Here is a 21,851-nt window from a genome sequence, read left to right on the forward strand (position 1 = left end):
CTATCAACAAGGACGGCATACTTAAACTACTGGACCTGTGCCTCACCACACACTTTACATTCAACAATCAGATATACGAACAAATCAACGGAACACCCATGGGATCACCAATCTCGGGACTCATAGCAGAGGCAGTTATGCAAAGGTTAGAACATACAGCCATACCACAAATCCAACCCAAACTCTGGATCAGATATGTTGATGACACCTTTGTAATCATCAAAAACACAGATATAGAAAAAACACACCGAGTCATCAACGCCACACTCACAGGAATCCGATTCACACGAGAAGAGGAAAAGGATAGCCAACTCCCATTCCTAGACGTGTTAGTAGAGAGAACACCCAACGGAGAATTCACCACAAGGGTACACAGGAAACCAACACACACAGACCAAGTCTTAAACTATGAAAGTAACCACCCCAACACACACAACTGAAGCTGCATCAGGACACTATTCAAAAGGGCCACAACACACTGCAGTACACCAGAACTGCGAAAAGAGGAAGAGGAACATCTATACAAGGTATTCGCCAAAAACGGATACCCACGCAACTTTATCACCAGATGCCTAAGAGATAGACCGAGGAACGAGGACATGCCACAACCAAAAGGACTAGCCACTCTACCATACGTCAGGAGCGTCTCAGAACTGACAGCCAGACTACTGCGACCCTTAGGACTCATAACAGCACACAAGCCAACATCCACGCTCAGACAACAACTCACTAGAACAAAGGACCCAATACCCAGCATGAGCCAAACTAACGTAGTTTACAAAATACCATGCAAGGACTGCACAAAACACTATATAGGACAAACAGGAAGACAGCTAACAATCCGCATCCATGAACATCAGCTAGCCACAAAACGACACGACCAGCTATCTCTAGTAGCCATACACTCAGACAACCAGCAACATGAATTTGACTGGGAAAACACCACTATCATAGGACAAGCCAGACAGAGAACAGCCAGAGAATTCCTAGAGGCATGGCATTCATCCCCAAACTCCATCAACAGACACATTGACCTGGACACCATATACAAACCACTACAGCTGAAACTGACACCCGGAAACGGCAAGAACATCCATCAACAGACACATCGACCTGGACCCCACATACAAATCACTGCAGCTGAAACTGACACCCGGAAGCGGCAAGAACAAACCAATATAAATACCGGAAGAAACATCAAAGCAGCGCTTCACACGAGGCTCCAACAGCACTGATGATGTTCCCTAGCCAGGGAACGAAACGTTTGCAGCAAAAACTTCCAGCTCGGCGAGCAGAACCACAACAACGGATACCCGAGCTACAAATCTTCAATCAGATTTTAAACTATGGGCAATTTAGCATGGCCAATTCACCTGACCTGCACATCTGATCTGATTATGGAAGTGAAATATCCATGAAGAAATGAATTTCTGTTTTTGTCATCTGCCTCCTGTCTCAGGGCCTGAGAAGCATTGCATGTATCAAAGATCATGGAGCCTGGGTGACTCTTCTACATGAATGAGTACTTTCAGTTTTGCCTACAGGCACCATAGTGCTGCCTTCCCATGCTAACTAGGTCTGTCTCATTGATCCTGCAAACTCTGGTTGAGGACAGCAATGGTGAGCACCAACACACACTTTTCTACAAGTTATATTGTACCAGGATTGTCTCTTGTGACATTTCTTTTGCCATTAGAAACTCAAACTACTTTTGTGAAAAAGAAATAAAAATGTCAAAGGAAATTAAGCAAAGTCTATTCAGTTCCCTTTAATTTATCAATGTAGAAAGGCCCTCAGAACATCCCAGAGTTTTTGCTGTCTATTGGAAGTTCGTTCAGTGTGTTGGCCATTTTTTGTGTGAAGAAAACATCTTGATTTTTGTGTCAAAATTGTGTTTCTATTTTGAATCAATGTTCCTTTGTACAATTCACAGAATACCAAATATTTTACTGGAATTACAGACATAAGGAATATGAATTAGGAATATAAATATGAATCTTAACCACTTGAGCTGGTGCTGCTATTCAATAAGATCATGGCTGATATTAAGTTACTTAAAGATTGTTGTTTTCTTTATCACATACATGTTGTATTCATTAGCAAGGTGGGAGTCAATTTAAAATTGTGTCTGCAGGTTGGGAAGCAGGAGGTAGTGGATCCATTCTGCTGTCCAATTCATTTTTTCAATAGCAGTGAATGGACAGAAAGTTTAGCAGCATTTAAAAAGGGTGACCGACATAACCTTAGCAACAATAGCTAAAATCGGTCCCCACTTCTTGGATATCTCCTTTCAAGGCTGAAAATCTTTTATCTCCATCTACGTAACTCAGATTGCTAACACTACAAGTCATGCTCATAGCTTTGCATTGCTTTCAAAACTTGAATGTTTCCCTGTACATCAGGAACTGCAATCGGATGTAGTACTCAATGTGATGTGATCAGAATGGACCTTAAATGGTTATGACTTTTTTCTGATATATTTAACCATCTTGTGTATATTGTTCAAGAAAAGTTTCTGTTTTGCATTTGTGATTTGTATAACTTTGGTTAAAATCCCTTGTATCATTTCACCATGTCACATATGGTTTTCTACATTTGGTCTTTTTTAAATTTTCCAACTTAAATCTGCAGACTTGCATATTTTTCTGACTCATTGTGATTTCTAACCTGTCTTTATTGATATTCTTGTTTGTCTGCATTGAGTTAATGAATTCGGGTCAACTGGTAGAATTTATTAGCATTAATCTTCCATACACTAAATCCTGGGGGAGACCTCATTTGCCATTTCCACTCTTTATTATTTTCTTAACTTCAGTTAATTTATCTGCTGCCAAGATTTACCAGTGTCTCCACATTTCATCCACCAAAGTATGCTTTGTTGATAACATTTATAAAAATATATTAATTAATGATTCAAAGTTGCAGTGGCTGACTCAAGCTTTGATACATCCCTTAACATGTGGTCCTGGTCCTCAGCATGTATCAGTCTGCAAGATTTAGTCATCAAATGCAAAGACTAGGATCACCACAGCTTTGACTTTAATAGTCTTTTCTTAAATACTTTTTGAATGTCCTTGCCAATAATCTGAAAATAAGCATTAGACTTTTTACATACGTAAGGACTTAATGCCATCTTTCACCACTGTACCGTGATTGAAGTAATTAGTATGAGTACTGCAGGAACTAAGAGCTGCAGCGGAAGAAGCAGCTACCAACCAACAGTAAATTAAGAGTTCACAATTAATACTTGGAAAGCCAAGTTCTCCCAATTCCACATCCCAAAGCCTCCCATCTCCTCCTGCTCTACCTCTTTATTTGCTGATTGTATTGATCCTGTTTATGGAATTACATTTTCTTCTTTACAGGTAAAATTGGAGACTGGAAAAATCACTTCACTGTGGCTCAATCTGAAATGTTTGATAGAGTTTTCCAAGAAAAAATGAAGGATGTGCCTTTAAAGTTTATCTGGGACAATGAATAAATCAAATGCAACAATGAACAGTATGCGAAATTCTGGAAACAAAGGAAAATGTGAACAAGAGAATATGTATGTCTAAACAGGGTATTTGTGGAGAATTATACTTAGAAGGGTAAATTTATACATTTTAAATACAGGTGAACATTCAATGTATGAAAGTTTAGATGCAAGCAAACATTAAGCATGTGATTACTATTGATCAATCAAATCCTGTGGATTAGCAAAAATTGATAATCTGGATTTCTTGTGTTTTATGGTTGGAGAATATGGTTCTAAATTCTGCCTTGGAAATGAAGAGACAAATACTCAGGATTTTCAATCATTGTGCAAAACATGGAACAGTGACATATTATTTACTTTAAAAATTTAGAATATTGTCATGTATTTCTCAAAGTTCAGACCTGGGAAAATTTATGGATTTCTGGGGCATGCATGTACTTGATTTCTTTTGTAGTCTAACAAGTTTGGATATGCTAGTTTCTGAAGTTCTTTTCAAGTAGTTAGTTGTTTTATTTTTCCATGAAAAAGATGTATAAATGTAGATATTCAGCTGTAAAATTTAAAAATTGATCACTATGAAATGCTAAGTACATTTACATAGAATTACATTTACAACAGAGGAACAGGCCTTCAGTCCAATCTGGAAAATGCTGGTGTTTGTGTTCCATTCACGCCACCTCACAGCTATCACCGTGCATTCCAAAAAAATAATGGCACATTGTTAAAAATTGATTTCTCCTTCTTCTCTCACGGCCTCAGGAAATGCTATAAGGGACCAGAAACAATTTCCGCTGCTGCTGCAGAGCTTCCTTTTCCTGGATGGTCTCAGCGGCTCGGCCTTGCTCCCTTCGATGGAACTGTCCACTGCTCTCCTCAAAGATTCCAACTACTTCACAGTCCTATGGCCCTGTTGTTTCAAGTAAAAAAATCAGTTAAAAATTCTGCCCTTGGTATCTGCTTTAGCTTTACAGCTACCAAATGATAAAGTGGTTAATTGATTAATTTCTGGTAAATTGAAACGTCATAGACACGGATTAGAGGAAGACTCACTGGTGGTTATGAACGAGAGCTGATTAGGTATTATTTGTTGAAAATAAGCATTCCCTTTGTCCAGATATGGTGCAAATGTTATCTGACACTGGTCATCCCAGGCTGGATGAAGTCCTGGCTCAGCTATAGATTGGCAAAAGCTTTTTCAGTAACAGTAATTTGAATGCTACGGAATAGTATAGAATCACTATTACAAGGGTAGTACTGAAGTGATGATGGTCCCATGGTGCTGGATGAATTTGATGATTTTTGGGCTGAGAACACTGTTCCTGCGGATCTTCTGTTGCAATGCCCTGGACTTGTGTCATCTCTGGAAAGCTCCTAAGTGGAGCAATCCTAGCTCCTTTGTCAGGTATGACTCTAGCAACTGGATGATTTTCCCCTCTATCCCCCAAACATTGACATTTTGCCTGGGCACAGCTTTATTCATAATAAGATTGTTTAATTATATTGGGAATGGATTTATTTTGTTTGGGGTGGAGAGGAGTCAAACGAGCCAGGATATTGTCACAAATGTTGTGATTTGGTATGATTTATGATATTCTGGCCTGTGTTTATTAAAAAACACAATAAAACTTGTTTTACTTTCTCATGTAAATATTTGTTTGCTATCTTTTAAGGGAAATGTTCTTTGAGGTTTTTTTTGTAGCTGGCCACTTTGAGAATTTTCCCGCTGTTCTGAAAATTTAATGGAAATAGTAATTAATATGTAATGAATTGCTTGAATATGTACTTTTTTATATCATGTTTAAAGTAAGTAGACAACATATTCTAATGTTAACATGAGGTCTTTATCTCCGTATTAACTTCCATAATTTTTCAATAATTGATTATTTCAAATAGTGATTTGAATAGTATAAATTGATGTGAAGAAATAAATCTTATTAACCATATTATTTGTCGTTTTAAATTAATAACATTTTTAACACAGTGTGCATCCTCCTTTTAGTTTGCCGTTTTCTTCCCCCTAATCAAATGATTCCATTCTGATGTCTCAATGTATTAATTCCTGCCAACGTAGTAGCAGCTTTTCCCATAATGTTTCACTTCTAGGTTTGTATCAGCTGTAAAGTTGTATGTGAGTTTTAAAGAAGATCAGGACTTATGGAATTGAGAAGATTAGTAAACTGGCCTGGCAACATGAAAACAACTAGTGGCAAATTTATTTTGGATAAATTGGATACTTGTTGTGTGCACAAACCCTTACCATATTTTAATCTCTGGACCAAGCTACTGAGAAATTGACTATGGCAATGAAAGAATAGACAATAGATTTGTATAGTTCTCCTTAGAAACCCAAAATGCCCTAAAGCTTTCTAATATCAATTATCTGATGCTGGGATCGCAATGTATGATTTAAAAAATTGCTCTTTGTGTAAGGTAGTGTATGATCAAGTTAAATATTGTCCAGAACGTTAAATGAAAAAGGGTAGTGTGGATTGGGGCATTTCAACTGTTCCAGTTGAATGTTAGCCAGTGGTTTTGAGGCAATATAGGACAAAAACCCATTGAAGTATATTTAGGTCACCCTTATCTCATTGAATGATGGAAAGGGCGTGTGGAACTAAATGGCTGGTTTGTATTCCTAGGAAGAAAGATGTACAACTCTTGCTTACTTATTTATTTACTTACAGTGCAGTGATTGGTAAACTCACTAAAAGTTTGTGAACTCAGTTTGAAAGGGACACAGAGAAGTCTGGAGAAACTCAATAGATCTGGCAGCATCTGTGGAGAAAGAAAGAGTTTAAAGGTTTGAGTCCAATTATGACCCATTTTTCTCTTCTGACTTCAAATTTGTTTCAGAATTCCAGCATGTGCAGTATTTTGCTTTGCTATCAGTTTGAAATGGGACTGGCTTGCAGAGCTATCTCGAGCTGAATCCTCAAGATGCACTATTCAATCATCACAAGAATCTGGAGTATGTTGGGTTTTGATGATTCAGGTACCAGATTAATAAATCTGCCTTGAAATCTACTCCTCTCAAATAATATCATGGAATCTTCTCCACCCACGTGTTAAAAGCAGATGGAAATTCAATCCGAATCTTCTTCAGAAATCAGCAGTATAGCACTCCAACTACTGCACTGAAGTTAAGGATACAAAGTGTGCCTTGTGCCTTTTGAAGTCCTGGTCCTCTGGCTTAGAATCGAGACACAACCAAGCAATTCTGCCCGATCTAAAAGTTCAACACTCTCCATCCACATTACAATTCCCTAAGTTCAGAGGATCTGACTGATGTTTGACAGTAGCCCAATGTATGCTCAGATAGATTGCAAATGACTAGGTAGACCCTTAAAAATAATTTTGTACTGCCGTTGTAAATGGATTTCAGTTGCACTTTCAGGAACATTATGGAAATAGAACTAGACCAGCAAAAAGAAAATCTACAAATTGTAACTTAGCAATGCAGTAGCTTGATAGACTCACAAGGAATGGGTCACTGTTGCTTAAAGCCCTGATTTACTTTAACAAACATTCAATGACAAATCTAACAGCACAGTCACTTGTGTTGTCCCATTATTTAGCCCCGTTGTATTTATCGGCTATATGATTCCCATCGGTGACAGCTTTAGTTTTTATAGGTACGCTGCTAACATCCACACTGTCGATTGTTCCAGTTTTGCTAAATTATCAAATTATTTATGCAGAAGTGGATGTGAAGAAACTTTCTCCATTTACATATTGTGAGGACTAAAGCCTTTGGTTTTATGTCCCAATCTGTTCCCTAATTGCTGGTTCCAATTTGAGACTTGTTTGCACACTTGGACCTGGACAATCACTCCTGGATAAGAAATACAAAGTCAGGACATTCCCCAGCTCTGCGAACCTGACCCAGAAGCAAGTTCTTTGGAATTTCAGGGTTTTGCTCTAGGGTAGTTCTGGCTACTAAGTTTTCTCAGCATTATAATGGTCGACCCCAGCTGAGGCTGCCAGGTGCAGAGGCAGGCTGACGATGATCTGCCTTGCTGCTCAGACATTGTGTTAAAGTTGCTAAAGAAAATCATAAGACTGTCTCCAGGCTTATTATAACCCTTCACCAATTGACACACTCGCCATCCATGTCATGTTATGCCCTCTACTGTCCTCCATGGCCCATCATACCCTCAGTGCTGTCTTAAGCACCTGTGCTCCACCCCCGTTGCTCCTCACACTCTCCATGGCAACCTATGCCTTCAATCCAAACAATGGCTCTTTATAGGACTTATGCCAACAGCAGCAATGTATCTCCCCCACAAAACACCTCTTACTCTTATATCTAACATGCCAACTCACCCAGTATCTACCATGCTGAAAATGTGTTGCTGGAAAAGCGCAGAAGGTCAGGCAGCATCCAAGGAACAGGAGATTCGACGTTTCGGGCATAAGCCCTTCTTTCCTGCTCTGAGTTTCAGCTCTGATCTCCAGCATCTGCAGACCTCACTTTCTCCCCAGTATCTACCATGAGCAGGTCAGAGGACCTGTTTTGAAATGAGACAAAATGAAGTTCTTAAATGGTGACTCTGGGCCTCAGTTGGTATTTCTGATTTGCCAGAGATTTTCAACAAATGGGACTTCTGTCCCTTGGGTCCTTGATCTTGGGAAAGGCTTACTGCAGCATAATAGTGCCTGATTGACACTTCATGTCATAGGTCTTCATATAAAGAGGCAACACAAGGCCTTCACAGGGTGTTTCACCTGGCAGGTGAGACCACATTTCATTTGCATTAAATTCTGCCCTAGTCATTCATCTCTTAAGTTTTTATAAAGCAGTAGGCCAGCTGCAACATCTTTATCATTCCTTCATTGATCCTTCTAGATTCTGCTTAACTAGCTGAGCCAACCGCTGCAAATAGAACAAGGAAAATGACTGCAGATGCTTAACGTTTGTTGTTGGGGTGCTAGAACTGTCCCTTATATTCCTCCATCTGCAATTATAGTGTGAAATTGAAACATTGCTTTTTTTTTGTTGGTTTTGTTGTTCGGCAGAACATTCCAGGATATTGACCGTAGAGATTGAAAGAGCATGGATGTATGTCAAATCAGTATTGTGTGTGACTTGTAAGAGGAACTCTGAGATGTCAGAATTGTTAATGCTGAGGAAAGTAAGGTGGTTTTCTATTTGCAACTTGTCTTGTCAGTTTATCATAGTTTGGAATTGTTCCCTAAATTTTGGTAAATCTGCATCCTCCAAAGAAGCATCCCTATTCTTGTTTCTCCTTTTCTATTTCCTGCCTCTGCCAAACAATTGTGCTGATCATTGTTAACACATAAAATGTCCTTAGTTTGAACAGTGGTGAAATGTCGTAGTTCTTGGTTGATCACATGAAACCCTACTTCTCTAACAGTATCAGATGATACTAGGAAGAGGCACACTGACTGCAAATTACTACAAATGATGGGATTTGGTCTAACTACAGCAACTTCATGATTTGTGTAACCATAAGTAAGCACTCACACAATAAGGCCGAGAGGAAAAATTAATCAAGAAGCTCAAAGATAATAGACCTGGGAGTAAATGGATATGGGAGCTAACCAGAAATTAGTACCATTAGATTAGATTAGACTTACAGTGTGGAAACAGGCCCTTCGGCCCAACAAGTCCACACCGACCTGCCGAAGCGCAACCCACCCATACCCCTACATTTACCCCTTACCTAACACTATGGGCAATTTAGCTTGGCCAATTCACCTGACCCGCACATCTTTGTGACTGTGGGAGGAAACCGGAGCACCCGGAGGAAACCCACGCAGACACGGGGAGAACGTGCAAACTCCACACAGTCAGTCGCCTGAGTCGGGAATTGAACCCGGGTCTACAGGCGCTGTGAGGCAGCAGTGCTAACCACTGTGCCACCGTGCCGCCCACTTAAAAGTTACATTTCAAGACAGAAAACTGTTGAAACATGTTCTGAACACTATGATACTGTAACTAGCAAGCCAATTTGGCACAGCTAGTAATCAGCGCTGAAAATGTGTTGCTGGTTAAAGCACAGCAGGTTAGGCAGCATCCAAGGAACAGGAAATTCGACGTTTCATCATCAGGAATGATGAAGGGCTCTGGCCCGAAACGTAGAATTTCCTGTTCCTTGGATGCTGCCTAACCTGCTGTGCTTTAACCAGCAACACATTTTCAGCTCTGATCTCCAGCATCTGCAGACCTCACTTTTTACTACAGCTAGTAATCACAATGTTAATGAAGGGCTTTTGCCCGAAACATCGATTTCGCCACTCGTTGGATGCTGCCTGAACTGCTGTGCTCTTCCAGCACCACTGATCCAGAATCTGGTTTCCAGCATCTGCAGTCATTGTTTTTACCAAGAATGGATTTGAGACAGGTGTCAATGTTAAATTTTCCAGAAATTCTGAGTTCAAATCTCAGCTGCCCAAGTCTGAACAGCTTGATGCATTTAAAAAACAAGTCTTGTCTTCTGTCTGTTCAGTGTGCAGCATTGATATTCCTCTTCCATCAAATATAAAGATCCTTAAAATGTTTGCAGTACTTTGGGTAGTAAACAGTTCTTATTTTTCACGAATGACAAGCTCAACGCTATGGACATTAACCTGCCTAGAATGTTTTCTGCCCATTGTTTCTTATCATCACCACCCTTGCCACTGCATATTAACATTTAACTTCCAGGTACTGTTGAGCCAAAATTCTTCCTCACAATTGTCCTGACATTGTTATTTATAATCAGGCCTACCCCGACCTTTCCCTTTCACCTGTCCCGTAACCCCCAAGTTTCTGGAGCGGCTGTAGTCATGCACTATAGGCAGTTGGGAACTACTGAATATTTAAATATCAGGATGAGATGGCAAATTTAAAACCAAACCAGCCATGCTCCTTCTGACCACAAACAAAAGTTGAGTTCCCTCTGTTCAAGACTTCTCTAACCCACAGCCTCCAAAGTGGCCTGCAGCTATGCAATATCCATCTCTGTCTGTTGGTCTGGCAAGTATTAAAAGTTCTCTGGCTCTCGTGCCAGCATTGTCATGGGCAGCTAACCTTATGTTTTGTTACAAGTTGCATTCAGACCCCATATTATACTTAACTCTAATTAAACCAAGAGCTGACAAAATACAGATGAGTCCAGAATTGTGAACGGGCTAAGCTTTGCATTGGAGTGTTTTAAAGCATAAAAAATGTAAATTTGGAACATTATTTTCTATTAAATTGCATGATTAGAAGACAAACTCAGAATATTAAAATGTTGTTTACACATATGGACTTCAGTAAGGCATTCGACAAGGTTCCTCAAGGGAGATTGATTAGCAAGGTTAGATCTCACGGTTTACAGGGAGAACTAGCCATTTGGATACAGAACTGGCTCAAAGGTAGAAGGCAGAGGGTGGTGGTGGAGGGTTGTTTTTCAGACTGGAGGCCTGTGACCAGTGGAGTACCACAGGATCGGTGCTGGGTCCTATACTTTTTGTCATTTACATAAATGATTTGGATGCCAGCATGAGAGGTACAGTTAGTAAGTTTGCAGATGACACCAAAATTGGAGGTGTTATGGACAGCAAAGAGGGTTATCTCAGATCACATCAGGATCTTGACCAGATGGGCCAATGGGCTGAGAAGTGGCAGATGGAGTTTAATTCAGATAAATGCGAGGTACTGCATTTTGGGAAAGCAAATAAGCAAATCTTAGCAGGACATATACAGTTAATGGTAAGGTCCTAGGGAATGTTGCTGAACAAAGACACCTTGGAGTGCAGGTTAATTTCTCCTTGAAAGTGGAGTCACAGGTAGATAGGATAGTGAAGAAAGCGTTTGGTATGCTTTCCTTTATTGGTCAGAGTATTGAGTACAGGAGTTGGGAGGTCATGTTCCGGCTGTACAGGACATTGGTTAGGCCACTGTTGGAATATTACGTGCAATTCTGGTTTCCTTCCTATCAGAAAAATGTTGTGAAACTTGAAAGGGTTCAGAAAAGATTTACAAGGTTGTTGCCAGGGTTGGAAGAATTGAGCTATAGGGAAAGGCTGAACAGGCTGGGGCTGTTTTCTCTGAAGCATCAGAGGCTGAGGGGTGACTTTATAGAGGCTTACAAAATTATGAGGGGCATGGATAGGATAAAAAGACAAAGTCTTTTCCCTGGGGTCAGGGAGTCCAGAACTAAAATGCATAGGTTTAGGTTGAGGGGGGAAAGATATAAAAGGGACCTAAAGGGCAACCTTTACAAGCAGAAGGTGGTACATGTATGGAATCTGCTGCCAGAGGAAGTGGTGGAGGCTGGTACAATTGCAAGATTTAAGAGGCATTTGGATGGGTATATGAATGGGAAGTGTTTGGAGGGATATGGGCCGGGTGCTGGCAGGTAGGACTAGGTTGGGTTAGGATACCTGGTTGGCTGGATAGGTTGGACCGAAGGGTCTGTTTCCATGCTGTACATCTCTATGACTCCATATGAAGTAGTTCTAATGTGAAACACTAAGAACCAGGATGGAGCAAATGGCCTCCATCTTTTGTATTACCTTGTAATATTATGAAGTGACAATTAACAATCAATAGATGTGATGTGGAGTTTCAGTCTCAGATCGGTACCTAATGAGGCTTTGATAATTTGCATGATTTTAATCAGCCTGCACAAAGTCTAGGAGAAGCCTGGGCCAGGGATCAACATTTTTCCCAGTAGTTAATTGAACTAAATTCATCTTCCTCTCTTGGGATTTTAGATACACATCTGTCTCTGGGGTGGAGGAAATGCAGGTGGGAATGGGAGATTAAGAGCTTTTTCATGACACATTTTGAATTGAAATCATGCTGCTTATCCCACTCTGCACTTTGATAGCTATCTGGAAAAGGGCCATTACAAAAAAATGTGTGCTACCACTTAGGGAGTTTTGAATTTGTCACAGGAAAAGAGGCTGAGGAGCCGATGTGACTGAAACTAGCCGCCAATTCCTCTTTTGCACGTCCAGATGGGATTTCCTGGCCCCTCAATCACATGATCAAAGCCGGACACACCAAAGCTCCACTCCCATTCCCCTCCCAAACACTGCCTGCTCCCCACTCATCTTTGCCCGAACCCATTTGCAGCTAAATCCAACCCAATCACTTCCAAGCCCAGCACTGACTGCAAGCAGCTTTCTCTCTCTCTCTCTGTCTGCCTTTCTCATGGTTTTGTGACGGCAGCCTCCTATAATCCTAATTCCTTTCCATTGATCAGTTAACCAATTCCAACTGGATATGGGCAGGTCATTTATATACCTGTAAATATGGGCGACAATGACATAAGGCACTCCTGGTCTGCTGCCCATTTTGACGATCCTAGTGTGCTTACCCATCCATATCAAGGCCCTGTATTCTGCACCTAGTCTAAAAGTAAAAGCGCCTGACATTTGAGTTTGATTTATTGTTGTCACATGCACCAAGAAAAATGTTGTTTTGCGTGCTATACAAGCAGATTGTAACATGAATCAGGGCTTTTTTGTCAGGAAAGATAGCAACGATACCAATTCTCTTGCATTGACAAGCAATAAATGCATTGTCAGTCAAAAGGCTTTTAATAAGTGATGCTGAATTAAAATATCTTTGTGGGAATAATGATTTCCTGTTGATTTCTCTGGGGTGATAGAACTTTGGAACACATTAAAATTCATCTTATCAGCTTTATGATCACTTCAGACTTTCTCCACCCATTTTTGAACTCTATATAACAGCTAATCTAGTTTCCAAATTTGGTTAAATTTCTTTAGTACAAGGTACCAAAAGGTACTAAATCTGACTCAGCAGAAACATAATCACAATTTACACAATCTATTCACGCATTTGACTTAATCCTATTTATACTTAAACCTTTGTACAAACTGTGTATCTGTTTTATCTGAAGTCTTGACAGCATGGCCTATAAAATATTACAAATGTACAATGCACAACAAACTTTTATTAACAATCTTACAATAAAACAAATCTGGGAACAAACACATGATTTCTATCCCATGAGTGGTTGACCTGATAGATCACCAGCTATGAAGTCACGTCTGTGTTGTTGGCAGTAACCCACAGTTTGTCATCACACATTCTGATAAAAACATAGCTAAACAAGTAGTTAAAATGAGATGGCAAAAGTGAATTTAAAGTATTAGTTAGTAGCAATCTCATCTTTAAGTCATGGGGTTATGGGTTTGATTCTCAATCCAGAACCTTGCAACTCTTCAAAAGTCCCACAATAACCTTGGCAGGCATCCACTGGAGCAGCCAGAACTGGGTGTACATCACAATGTGCCAGAAAGAAGCAACAAGATACATTTATGTATAGTCTTTCGTAACCTCAACACTTCATAGCTAGAGTACTTTTAAAGTTTAATTGCCATTAAAATGTGGAAATACATCACCAATTTGCAAACAGCCAGGCCCTAGAGGTATCAAACAAATAAAAACCTAATCATCATAGATTTCCTACAGTGTAGAAATAGGCCATTAGGCCCAACAAGTTCATACCGACCCTCCGAAGAGTAACCCACCCAGACCCATTCCCCTTCCCTATTACTCTACATTTACCCAACTAATACACCTACCCATACATCCCGGAACATTATGGGCAATTTAGCATGGCCAATCCACCTAACATGTGCATCTTTGGATTGAAGGACGAAACCGTAGCACCCAAAGGAAACCTATGCAGACGTAGGGAGAATGTGCAAACTTCACACAGGTAGTCATCTGTCTGTTGGCTGGAATCAAACACAGGTCCCTGGTACTGAAATGCAGCCATGCTAACCACTGAGCCACTGTGCTACTCATCTGTTTCAGTCATCTGATTGAGTGATAAATACGAGCCAGGAAGGCTTCCTTGCTTTTTGTTTCTCTTTTAATAGGATATTTTATACCTACCTACAGGGGGATTCTCAGTTAACATCGAATCTGCAAAATAGTTACTAGGCTCTTGTGGTGCAATGGTAGTATTCCTACTTCTAGAACAGGAGGCTGCTGTGACACGCAGTACCACCCCAGTTTTACATGACACTTTCAGACTGGAGTTTGTGCACAAGGCTCCAAAATGCCACTTGAACCCATAAGCATCTGACTGAGAGGCCATACAAATGCAAAATAGTGCAGACACTGGAAATTTGAAATATTCTAGAAAATGCCTGTAATAATTCTGAGGAATGTTATCAGTGTGTAATGTTAATTCGGATAATTGTTGTCCTGGTGCTTGGCACGAGGATGTACCCATACCTGGGCTTACATTGGGGCACATCTTGTGGGAGATGCAGTCACACTTCTTAAGACTAGGAATTCCAGTTGATCGTAGGCGTGGAAGTGGGATTCATGTGATAGTTCTGGCTGAAATTGTGTCTAGTAATAATATTAAAACAACCCCTTTACAAATAGCCTAAAGACAGTCATAAGATGTCCTGGACCAGGACACTTTGCTTATAATTTGCAATCAGGGTGTAATTGATTGTATATAAGCACAAAGGTTATCAGGAAGCACCAGATATTTTCCAAGACTATGGAAGTTATTTAAATTGAAGGGTACGATAAAATTCAGGTCAAAAACCTGGGCTCAAGTCTATATTTACACCAAGAAATGGCATCTGACAAATATTTCAAACATAGAATACGAGCAAATCATCTGTGTTTTTGCTTTACTGTATTATGACACCATTTCATTTCCATTTGCATTGAGGGAGCAATGCAACAATGTCTAATTTGTGTATCGCAACTTTGCATTATTCCCAAAGGGTGGGTGTCCAGCATGCAAACACTAAACAAGATGCAAATTCAGTCACTTGTCTCATGATCCTCTGGGTATGTCTGAAATTTATCTCCAATTAGTTCAGTGCTGATTTTGAGCAGCAAAGAAAGCAGAAGAGAGTACATGTTATTCTAAATTACTTTCTGAAAAATATATAGGTAGATGTAGCTTTATTTTATGAAATGTTGTCAACTTTTGCCAGCATGATACATATCCAGTAGTTCCAAAGAACGAAACTGAGGAGCTGTTTCAGTGCCATAGAATCCCTATAGTATGGGAGGAGGCCATTTGACCCATCATGTTCATATCAACCCTCTGAAGAGCACCAAACCCAGACCTCAGTGTATTCCAGAACCCTAGCCTAACACATCACTGAACACTATGAATAATTTTAGCATGGCCAATCCATCTAATTTGAACATCTAGACTGTGGGAAGAAACCAGAATACCTGTAGGAAACCCATGCAGACATGGGGAGAATGAGCAAACTACACAGTCTCCCAATGGTAGAATCAGACCCAGGTCCCTGGCACTGAGAGGGAGCATTGCTAACCAGTGAGCCACCATGCTAATCTATCGCTTTATGTCTTTTCCAACCACCTTTTCAATGAAATTTGGTTAGTTGAGATTTGTTTTGTCAGCCCTTGACTAGTCTGACACAAACCTTTTTAACTTATTTAAAGCTTTATTAAACATAGTGTGTTTAAATAAGATTATGGTGAGATTTAATAGAGGTAGCCAAATTATGAGACCTGCAGATCAAGTAAATAAGGAAAAGTTTCTCCCACTGTTAGAGGATACACATTTTTGGTAATTTTCAAACTGTTGGGAGACAAAGTGAATTATTTCATACTTCAAGGTGGAATGACCTGAAGGTGTAGTTGAAACAGATTCAGTAGAGACTTCCACAAGAGAGTCGGATAAATATGTGACAATGAAAATTTATGAGGAAAGCATAGGGGAGGGGTACAGGACAAAGATAGCTGTTTCAAATTGCTAGCACTAACACAATGGGAAGAATGGCTTATTTATGTGCTGTATGACCTTACTTAAAATAGAAATTTTAAACATTATAATTAAACTATCTATAAAAGTTTGAGCATTGAACATAATTAGGGGAAAAATTAATTTTGTCCAGAATGCATTATAGAATGTACTTTGAAAACAGTGTTGCAAATTCTAGGTCATCTAGAAAGCATTTGAGATAGTGCTTGAGAAATGTCGTACAAACTAAAACTCTGCAACATTTTATGGAATATTAGGATGCCAGCTTCTGATTTTATAATATTTTTATTACATATTTATTTCATAAAGACCAGCTCTTACAATCTTTTTCAATAACAGATTGTTTCAAAACTGCTTGTAAATATTGAAATTGTCATTAGCATAAAATATATTTTCATGTTTTAATTGGTAACAATTAATAATTTTGAAGAGTTGATGTACTTTACAACAAAACAGTGAACAATCATCAATTTTTAGCATATTTTCACAATACACATAAGCAACCTGAGGGGCTAAATTTTATCTTGCACTCAAGTGAGTAATGTCGCTTAAGTTGGTATTGTTAATTTAAAATAATGCTAGAATTAAACAACCCCAGAAATTTGACAACTTTTTGCCTGACAGAATCTGTTTAACTGTAAAAGGCCAACTGTGAAAGGTCACTGTAAAGGTCACTGTAAAGGTATGGCTAATCCCTCTGAGCCATTGACTTTTAAAATAAGCAGGAGTGAGAAAGCTATTGAGATGGGGCAGGAGCTTTAGTGGCCGAGGCATTGGGAATTGAAGAATGCAACTTTGTATGAAGACCAGGTCAGGCAGGTTGAAGGCTGGCTGATTGTCAGGGGGGCTGACCTGTGGTTTAAAGCAGCAAGGAAAAGACCTTGTCTATTTTCCCTATCCATGCCCCTCATAATTTTATAAACTTCTGTAAGGTCAACCCTCAGCCTTCAACGCTTCAGGGAAACTAGCCCCAGCTTATTCAGCCTCTCCCTATAGCTCAAACCGTCCAACCTGGTAATGTCCTTATAAACCTTTTCTAAACCATTTCAAGTTTCACAACATCTTTCCTACAGCAGGGAGACCGTACTTGAACACAATATCCCAAAAGTGGCCTCACCAATGTTCTGTGCAGCCGCAATATGACCTCCCAACTCCAATACTCAGTACACTGACCAATGAAAACAAGAATACCAAATGCTTTCATTTACTACCCTATCTGCCTGAAACTCTACTTTCAAGGAGCTATGAACTTGAAGAGTTCCAAGATCCAAGATCTCTTTGTTCAGAAACACTCCCCAGGAAATTACCATTATTGCTTCAGCATTTTCTCTTTTGGTACCATTATTGCTTACCTCCTACAGTTCTAAATGCAGCACCTCAATTTATCGAAATTAAACTCCATCTGCCACTCCTTTGAGCCATCTGATCAAAATCCTATTTTACTTTGATGTAACATTCTTCACTGTCCACTACACCTCCAATTTTGGTGTTATCTGCAAACTTACTAACTATGCCTCCTATGTTCACATCCAACTCATTTATATAAATGATGAAAAGCAATGGACCCGGCACCGATCCTTGTTGCACTCCACTGGTCACAGGCCTTCAGTCTGAACATAACCCTCCACCACCACCCTCTGTCTTCTACCTTTGAGCCAGTTCTGTATCCAAATGGCTAGTTCTCCCTGTTTTCCATGAGATCTAACGTTGCTAACCAGTCTGCTATGGGGAACCTTGTCAAACACCTTACTGGAATCCATGCAGATCATATCCACCTCATCAATCCTCTTTGTTACTTCTTCAAAAAAAAACTCAATCAAGTTTGTCAAACATGATTTCCCATGTACAAAGCCATGTTGACTATCCCTAATCAGTCCCTGCCTTTCCAAATACATGTACATCCTTTCCCTCAGAATTCCCACCAACAATGTGCCCACCACCGAGGTCAGGCTCACTGGTCTATTGTTCCTTGGCTTTTCCTTACTACCTTTTTTAAATAGTGGCACCACAATAGCCACGGCACCTCACCAACGACTATCAATGATACAAATGTCTCAAAAAATGGCCCAGCAACCACTTCCTTATCTTCTAGGGTACACCTGATTAGGTCTTGGGGATTTATCCACTTTTATGTGTTTTAAGCAATCAAGCACCTCCTTATGTGAAAAATGGATATTTTTCAAGATGTCGATACTTATTTCCCCATGTCCCATGTCCTTCTCCACAGTAAACACTGATGCACAATATTTGATTACTATCTCCTCCATCTCATGCTGTTCCACACAAAGGGCGCCTTGCTGATCTTTGAGGGGCCCTGTTCTCTCCCTTGTTACCCTTTTGCCCTTAATGTATTTGTACAATTCCTTTGGGTTGTCCTTAACCCTATTTGCCAAAGCTATCTCATGTCCCCTTTTTGTCCTCCTCATTTCCCTCTTAAGTGTACTCCTACTGCCTTTATAATCTTCTAAGGATTCACTCGATCTCTGCTGTCTATACCTGACAAATGCTTCCTTCTTTTTCTTGACCAAAACCTCAATTTCTCTAGTCAGCCAGTATTCCCTACACCTACCAGCCTCGTCCTTCACCCTAACAGGAACATATTGTCTCTGGACTCTTGTTATATCTTTCTTGGAAATTTCCCATTTTCCAGCTGACCCTTTACCTGTTTTGTTCTACTGGATCCTTCCAGACAGAGTTGGGAAACAGGGACTGGGATATCATATCAATTACAGAAACATGGCTCAAGGATGGGCAGGACTGGCAGCTTAATCTTCCAGGATACAAATTCTATAGGAAGGTTAGAAAGGCAAGAGAGGAGGGGGAGTGGCATTTTTGATAAGGGATAGCATTACAGCTGTACTGAGGGAGGATATTCCCGGAAATACATCCAATGAAGTTATTTGGGTAGAACTGAGAAATAAGAAAGGGATGATAACCTTATTGGGATTGTATTATAGACCCCTAATAGTCAGAGGGAAATTGAGAAACAAACTTGTAAGGAGATCTCAGCTATCTGTAAGAATAATGGGGTAGTTATGGTAGGGGATTTTAACTTTTCGAACATAGACTGGGACTGCCATAACGTTAAGGGTTGAGATGGAGAGGAATTTGTTAAGTGCGTACAAGAAAATTTTCTGATTGAGTATGTGGATGTACCGACTAGAAAGATGCAAAACTTGACCTACTCTTGGGAAGTAAGACAGGGCAGGTGACTGAGGTGTCAGTGGGGGAGCACACTGGGGCCGGCGACCATAATTCTATTAGTTTTAAAATAGTGATGGAAAAGGATAGACCAGATCTAAAAGTTGAAGTTCTAAATTGGTGAAAGGCCAATTTTGATGGTATTAGACAAGAACTTTTAAAAGCTGATTGGGTGCAGATGTACACAAGTAAAGGGACGGCTGGAAAATGGGAAGCCTTCAGAAATGAGATAACAAGAATCCAGAGAAAGTATATTCCTGTCAGGGTGAAAGGGAAGGCTGGTAGGTGTTGGGAATGCTGGATGACTAACAAAATTGAGGATTTGGTTAAGAAAAAGAAGGAAGCATATGTATGGTACAGACAGGATAGATCGAGTGAATCCTTAGAAGAATATAAAAGAAGTAGGAGTATACTTAAGAGGGAAATCAGGAGGGCAAAAAAGGGACATGAAATAGCTTTGGCAAACAGAGTTAAGGAGAATCCAAAGGGTTTTCACAAATACATTAAGGACAAAAGGATAACTAGGGAGAGAATAGGGCCTGCGCTGAAAATGCGTTGCTGGAAAAGCGCAGCAAGTCAGACAGCATCCAAGGAGCTGGAGAATTGACGTTTCGGGCATGAGCCCTTCTTCAGGCAGGCTTCAGAACTGATCCCTGTGGAACACCACTGGTCACCTTTCTCCATTTCAAGAAACTCTCTTCAACTACTACTCTCTGTCTCCTGTTGCTCACACCATGTGACTTCACTTTTTCTGTTAGTCTACCATGGGGAACTTTATCAAACACTTTACTAAAGTCCATGTTTATGACATCAATAGCCCTTCCTTCATCTATCAACTTGGTCACTTCCTCAAAGAACTCTATTTAACGTTGGTAAGGCACGATCTACCCCACATAAAACCATGTTGCCTATTGTTGATAAGCCCATTCTTTTCCAAATATAAATAGATTTTATCCCTCAGTACCTTCTCCAGCAACTTTTCCACCACTGATGTCAGACTCACTAGTCTGTAGTTACCCGGAATATCCCTACTACCCTTCTTGTACTACCTTCCAGTCCTCTGGCACCTCACCTGTATTTAAGGATGCCACAAAGATATCTGTCAGGGCCTCAGATATTTCCCCTCTCACCTCCCTCAGCAACCTGGGATAGACCGCATCTGATCCTGGAGATTTATCCACCTTAATAACCTCTAGCCTACCCAACACATCTTCCCTACTTATGTCAACATGATCCAGTGTAATTAAACTTCTATCACTAATCTCAACATTCCGTCATGGCTTGTGGGTTAATGGCCTCTCAGCAGCAGCCGGATGCTTCCACCCATGCACCACCTTCACTTTCTCAGCAAAATCATGCCCCTCCATGCCCTCCCCCACCCTGAGACCCTAGGGCTTCTGCAGGATGCAGGCAGCCTCTATGCACCTCTCACACCCCCCTTCTGAAAATCCAATGATGGGTGTGGAGGTGTGGGGGGAGCTCATCTCATTTTGGTTTTGATGGACTCGGGACACTCATCTGTGCCTCCCTCTGTGGAACTTTCCCTCAGTTCCGAAACTGTCCGCACCGTGGGTGTCTCTGGAGTATTCTTGTTAGAGCCATTTTTCTGGTGCGCTTTAGCATCAGACCAGCAACAGTCCCTGACACAGCTATAATTTCCTCATCCTGTCCAGTAGACCTGTTGGGCCGCCAAACACTTTGTAAATTAAATGCCTCCATTCACTGCTCTCCCAGGAGTCTCACCTTAGACATTCCCGATTCTCATTACTCCATGCTGCAGGCTGCCGTAAACACCAGCCCGCACTTACCCTCCCCTGTCAAGAACACCTACAGTTGGTCATGCCCATACACAACTGTGCGTGCCCTCCTTGACCCCTTCCTTTCCAATTTGCTGAGTGCCCCTCCATCCCCCTCAACCTCCTTCCTGCGCTGGGTGGTTCTGACAGGCCGTTTCCTAGTCCATTCCCCTCACAAACCAGGCTCACTCTACTCCGCGCTTGCTGACCGCCACCTCACCTTGCCCTCCTCACTAGCGCTGATTGGATTGTGTTTTGTTGGCCTCGAGGGAGTAGCTGTGGAAGTTCTGCTCACCACTGAGCAGTTAGCACTATTTTGCCGTGACCTTGCCTTGGTTCTGCACGTCTCCCTTATTGTTAAGGCATCCTGGCATCCCAAGGACTTGGAACAGAAGATAACTAGACTATGACAGCTGCCTCAGCACTTTGTACCCCTTGACCTTGGAAAGCCCTTGTCAGTTCATGCATGTGCTGCCCTCCCACATCAATTGAGGCTACCTTTACTGGGCACCCACCCCCGTGACAACCCCCTCCTACAAAAACCCCTCAATGCTGGCTGACCTTCTGACCTTGCTGTAGGCATAACACTTGAGTCATACAGGCCTGGTACTCTCCGCCCTGCCACATACTCTCACA

General features: G+C 40.8%; 1 protein-coding gene across 1 annotated transcript in view; it reads left to right on the top strand.

Moving 5' to 3' along the window:
* The window catches only part of LOC132832486 (amine sulfotransferase-like), a 73,926-nt gene extending 68,800 nt beyond the window's left edge, over positions 1-5,126 (top strand). The window contains exon 7 of the mRNA XM_060850541.1: positions 3,366-5,126. Within this exon, the coding sequence (XP_060706524.1) occupies positions 3,366-3,481 (116 nt within the window). The 3' untranslated portion in view covers positions 3,482-5,126. The remainder of the gene's footprint in view (positions 1-3,365) is intronic.
* The last annotated feature ends 16,725 nt before the right edge of the window (positions 5,127-21,851 follow it).

This window comes from Hemiscyllium ocellatum, chromosome 3, assembly GCF_020745735.1.
Source record: "Hemiscyllium ocellatum isolate sHemOce1 chromosome 3, sHemOce1.pat.X.cur, whole genome shotgun sequence".
Lineage (NCBI taxonomy): Eukaryota > Metazoa > Chordata > Chondrichthyes > Orectolobiformes > Hemiscylliidae > Hemiscyllium > Hemiscyllium ocellatum.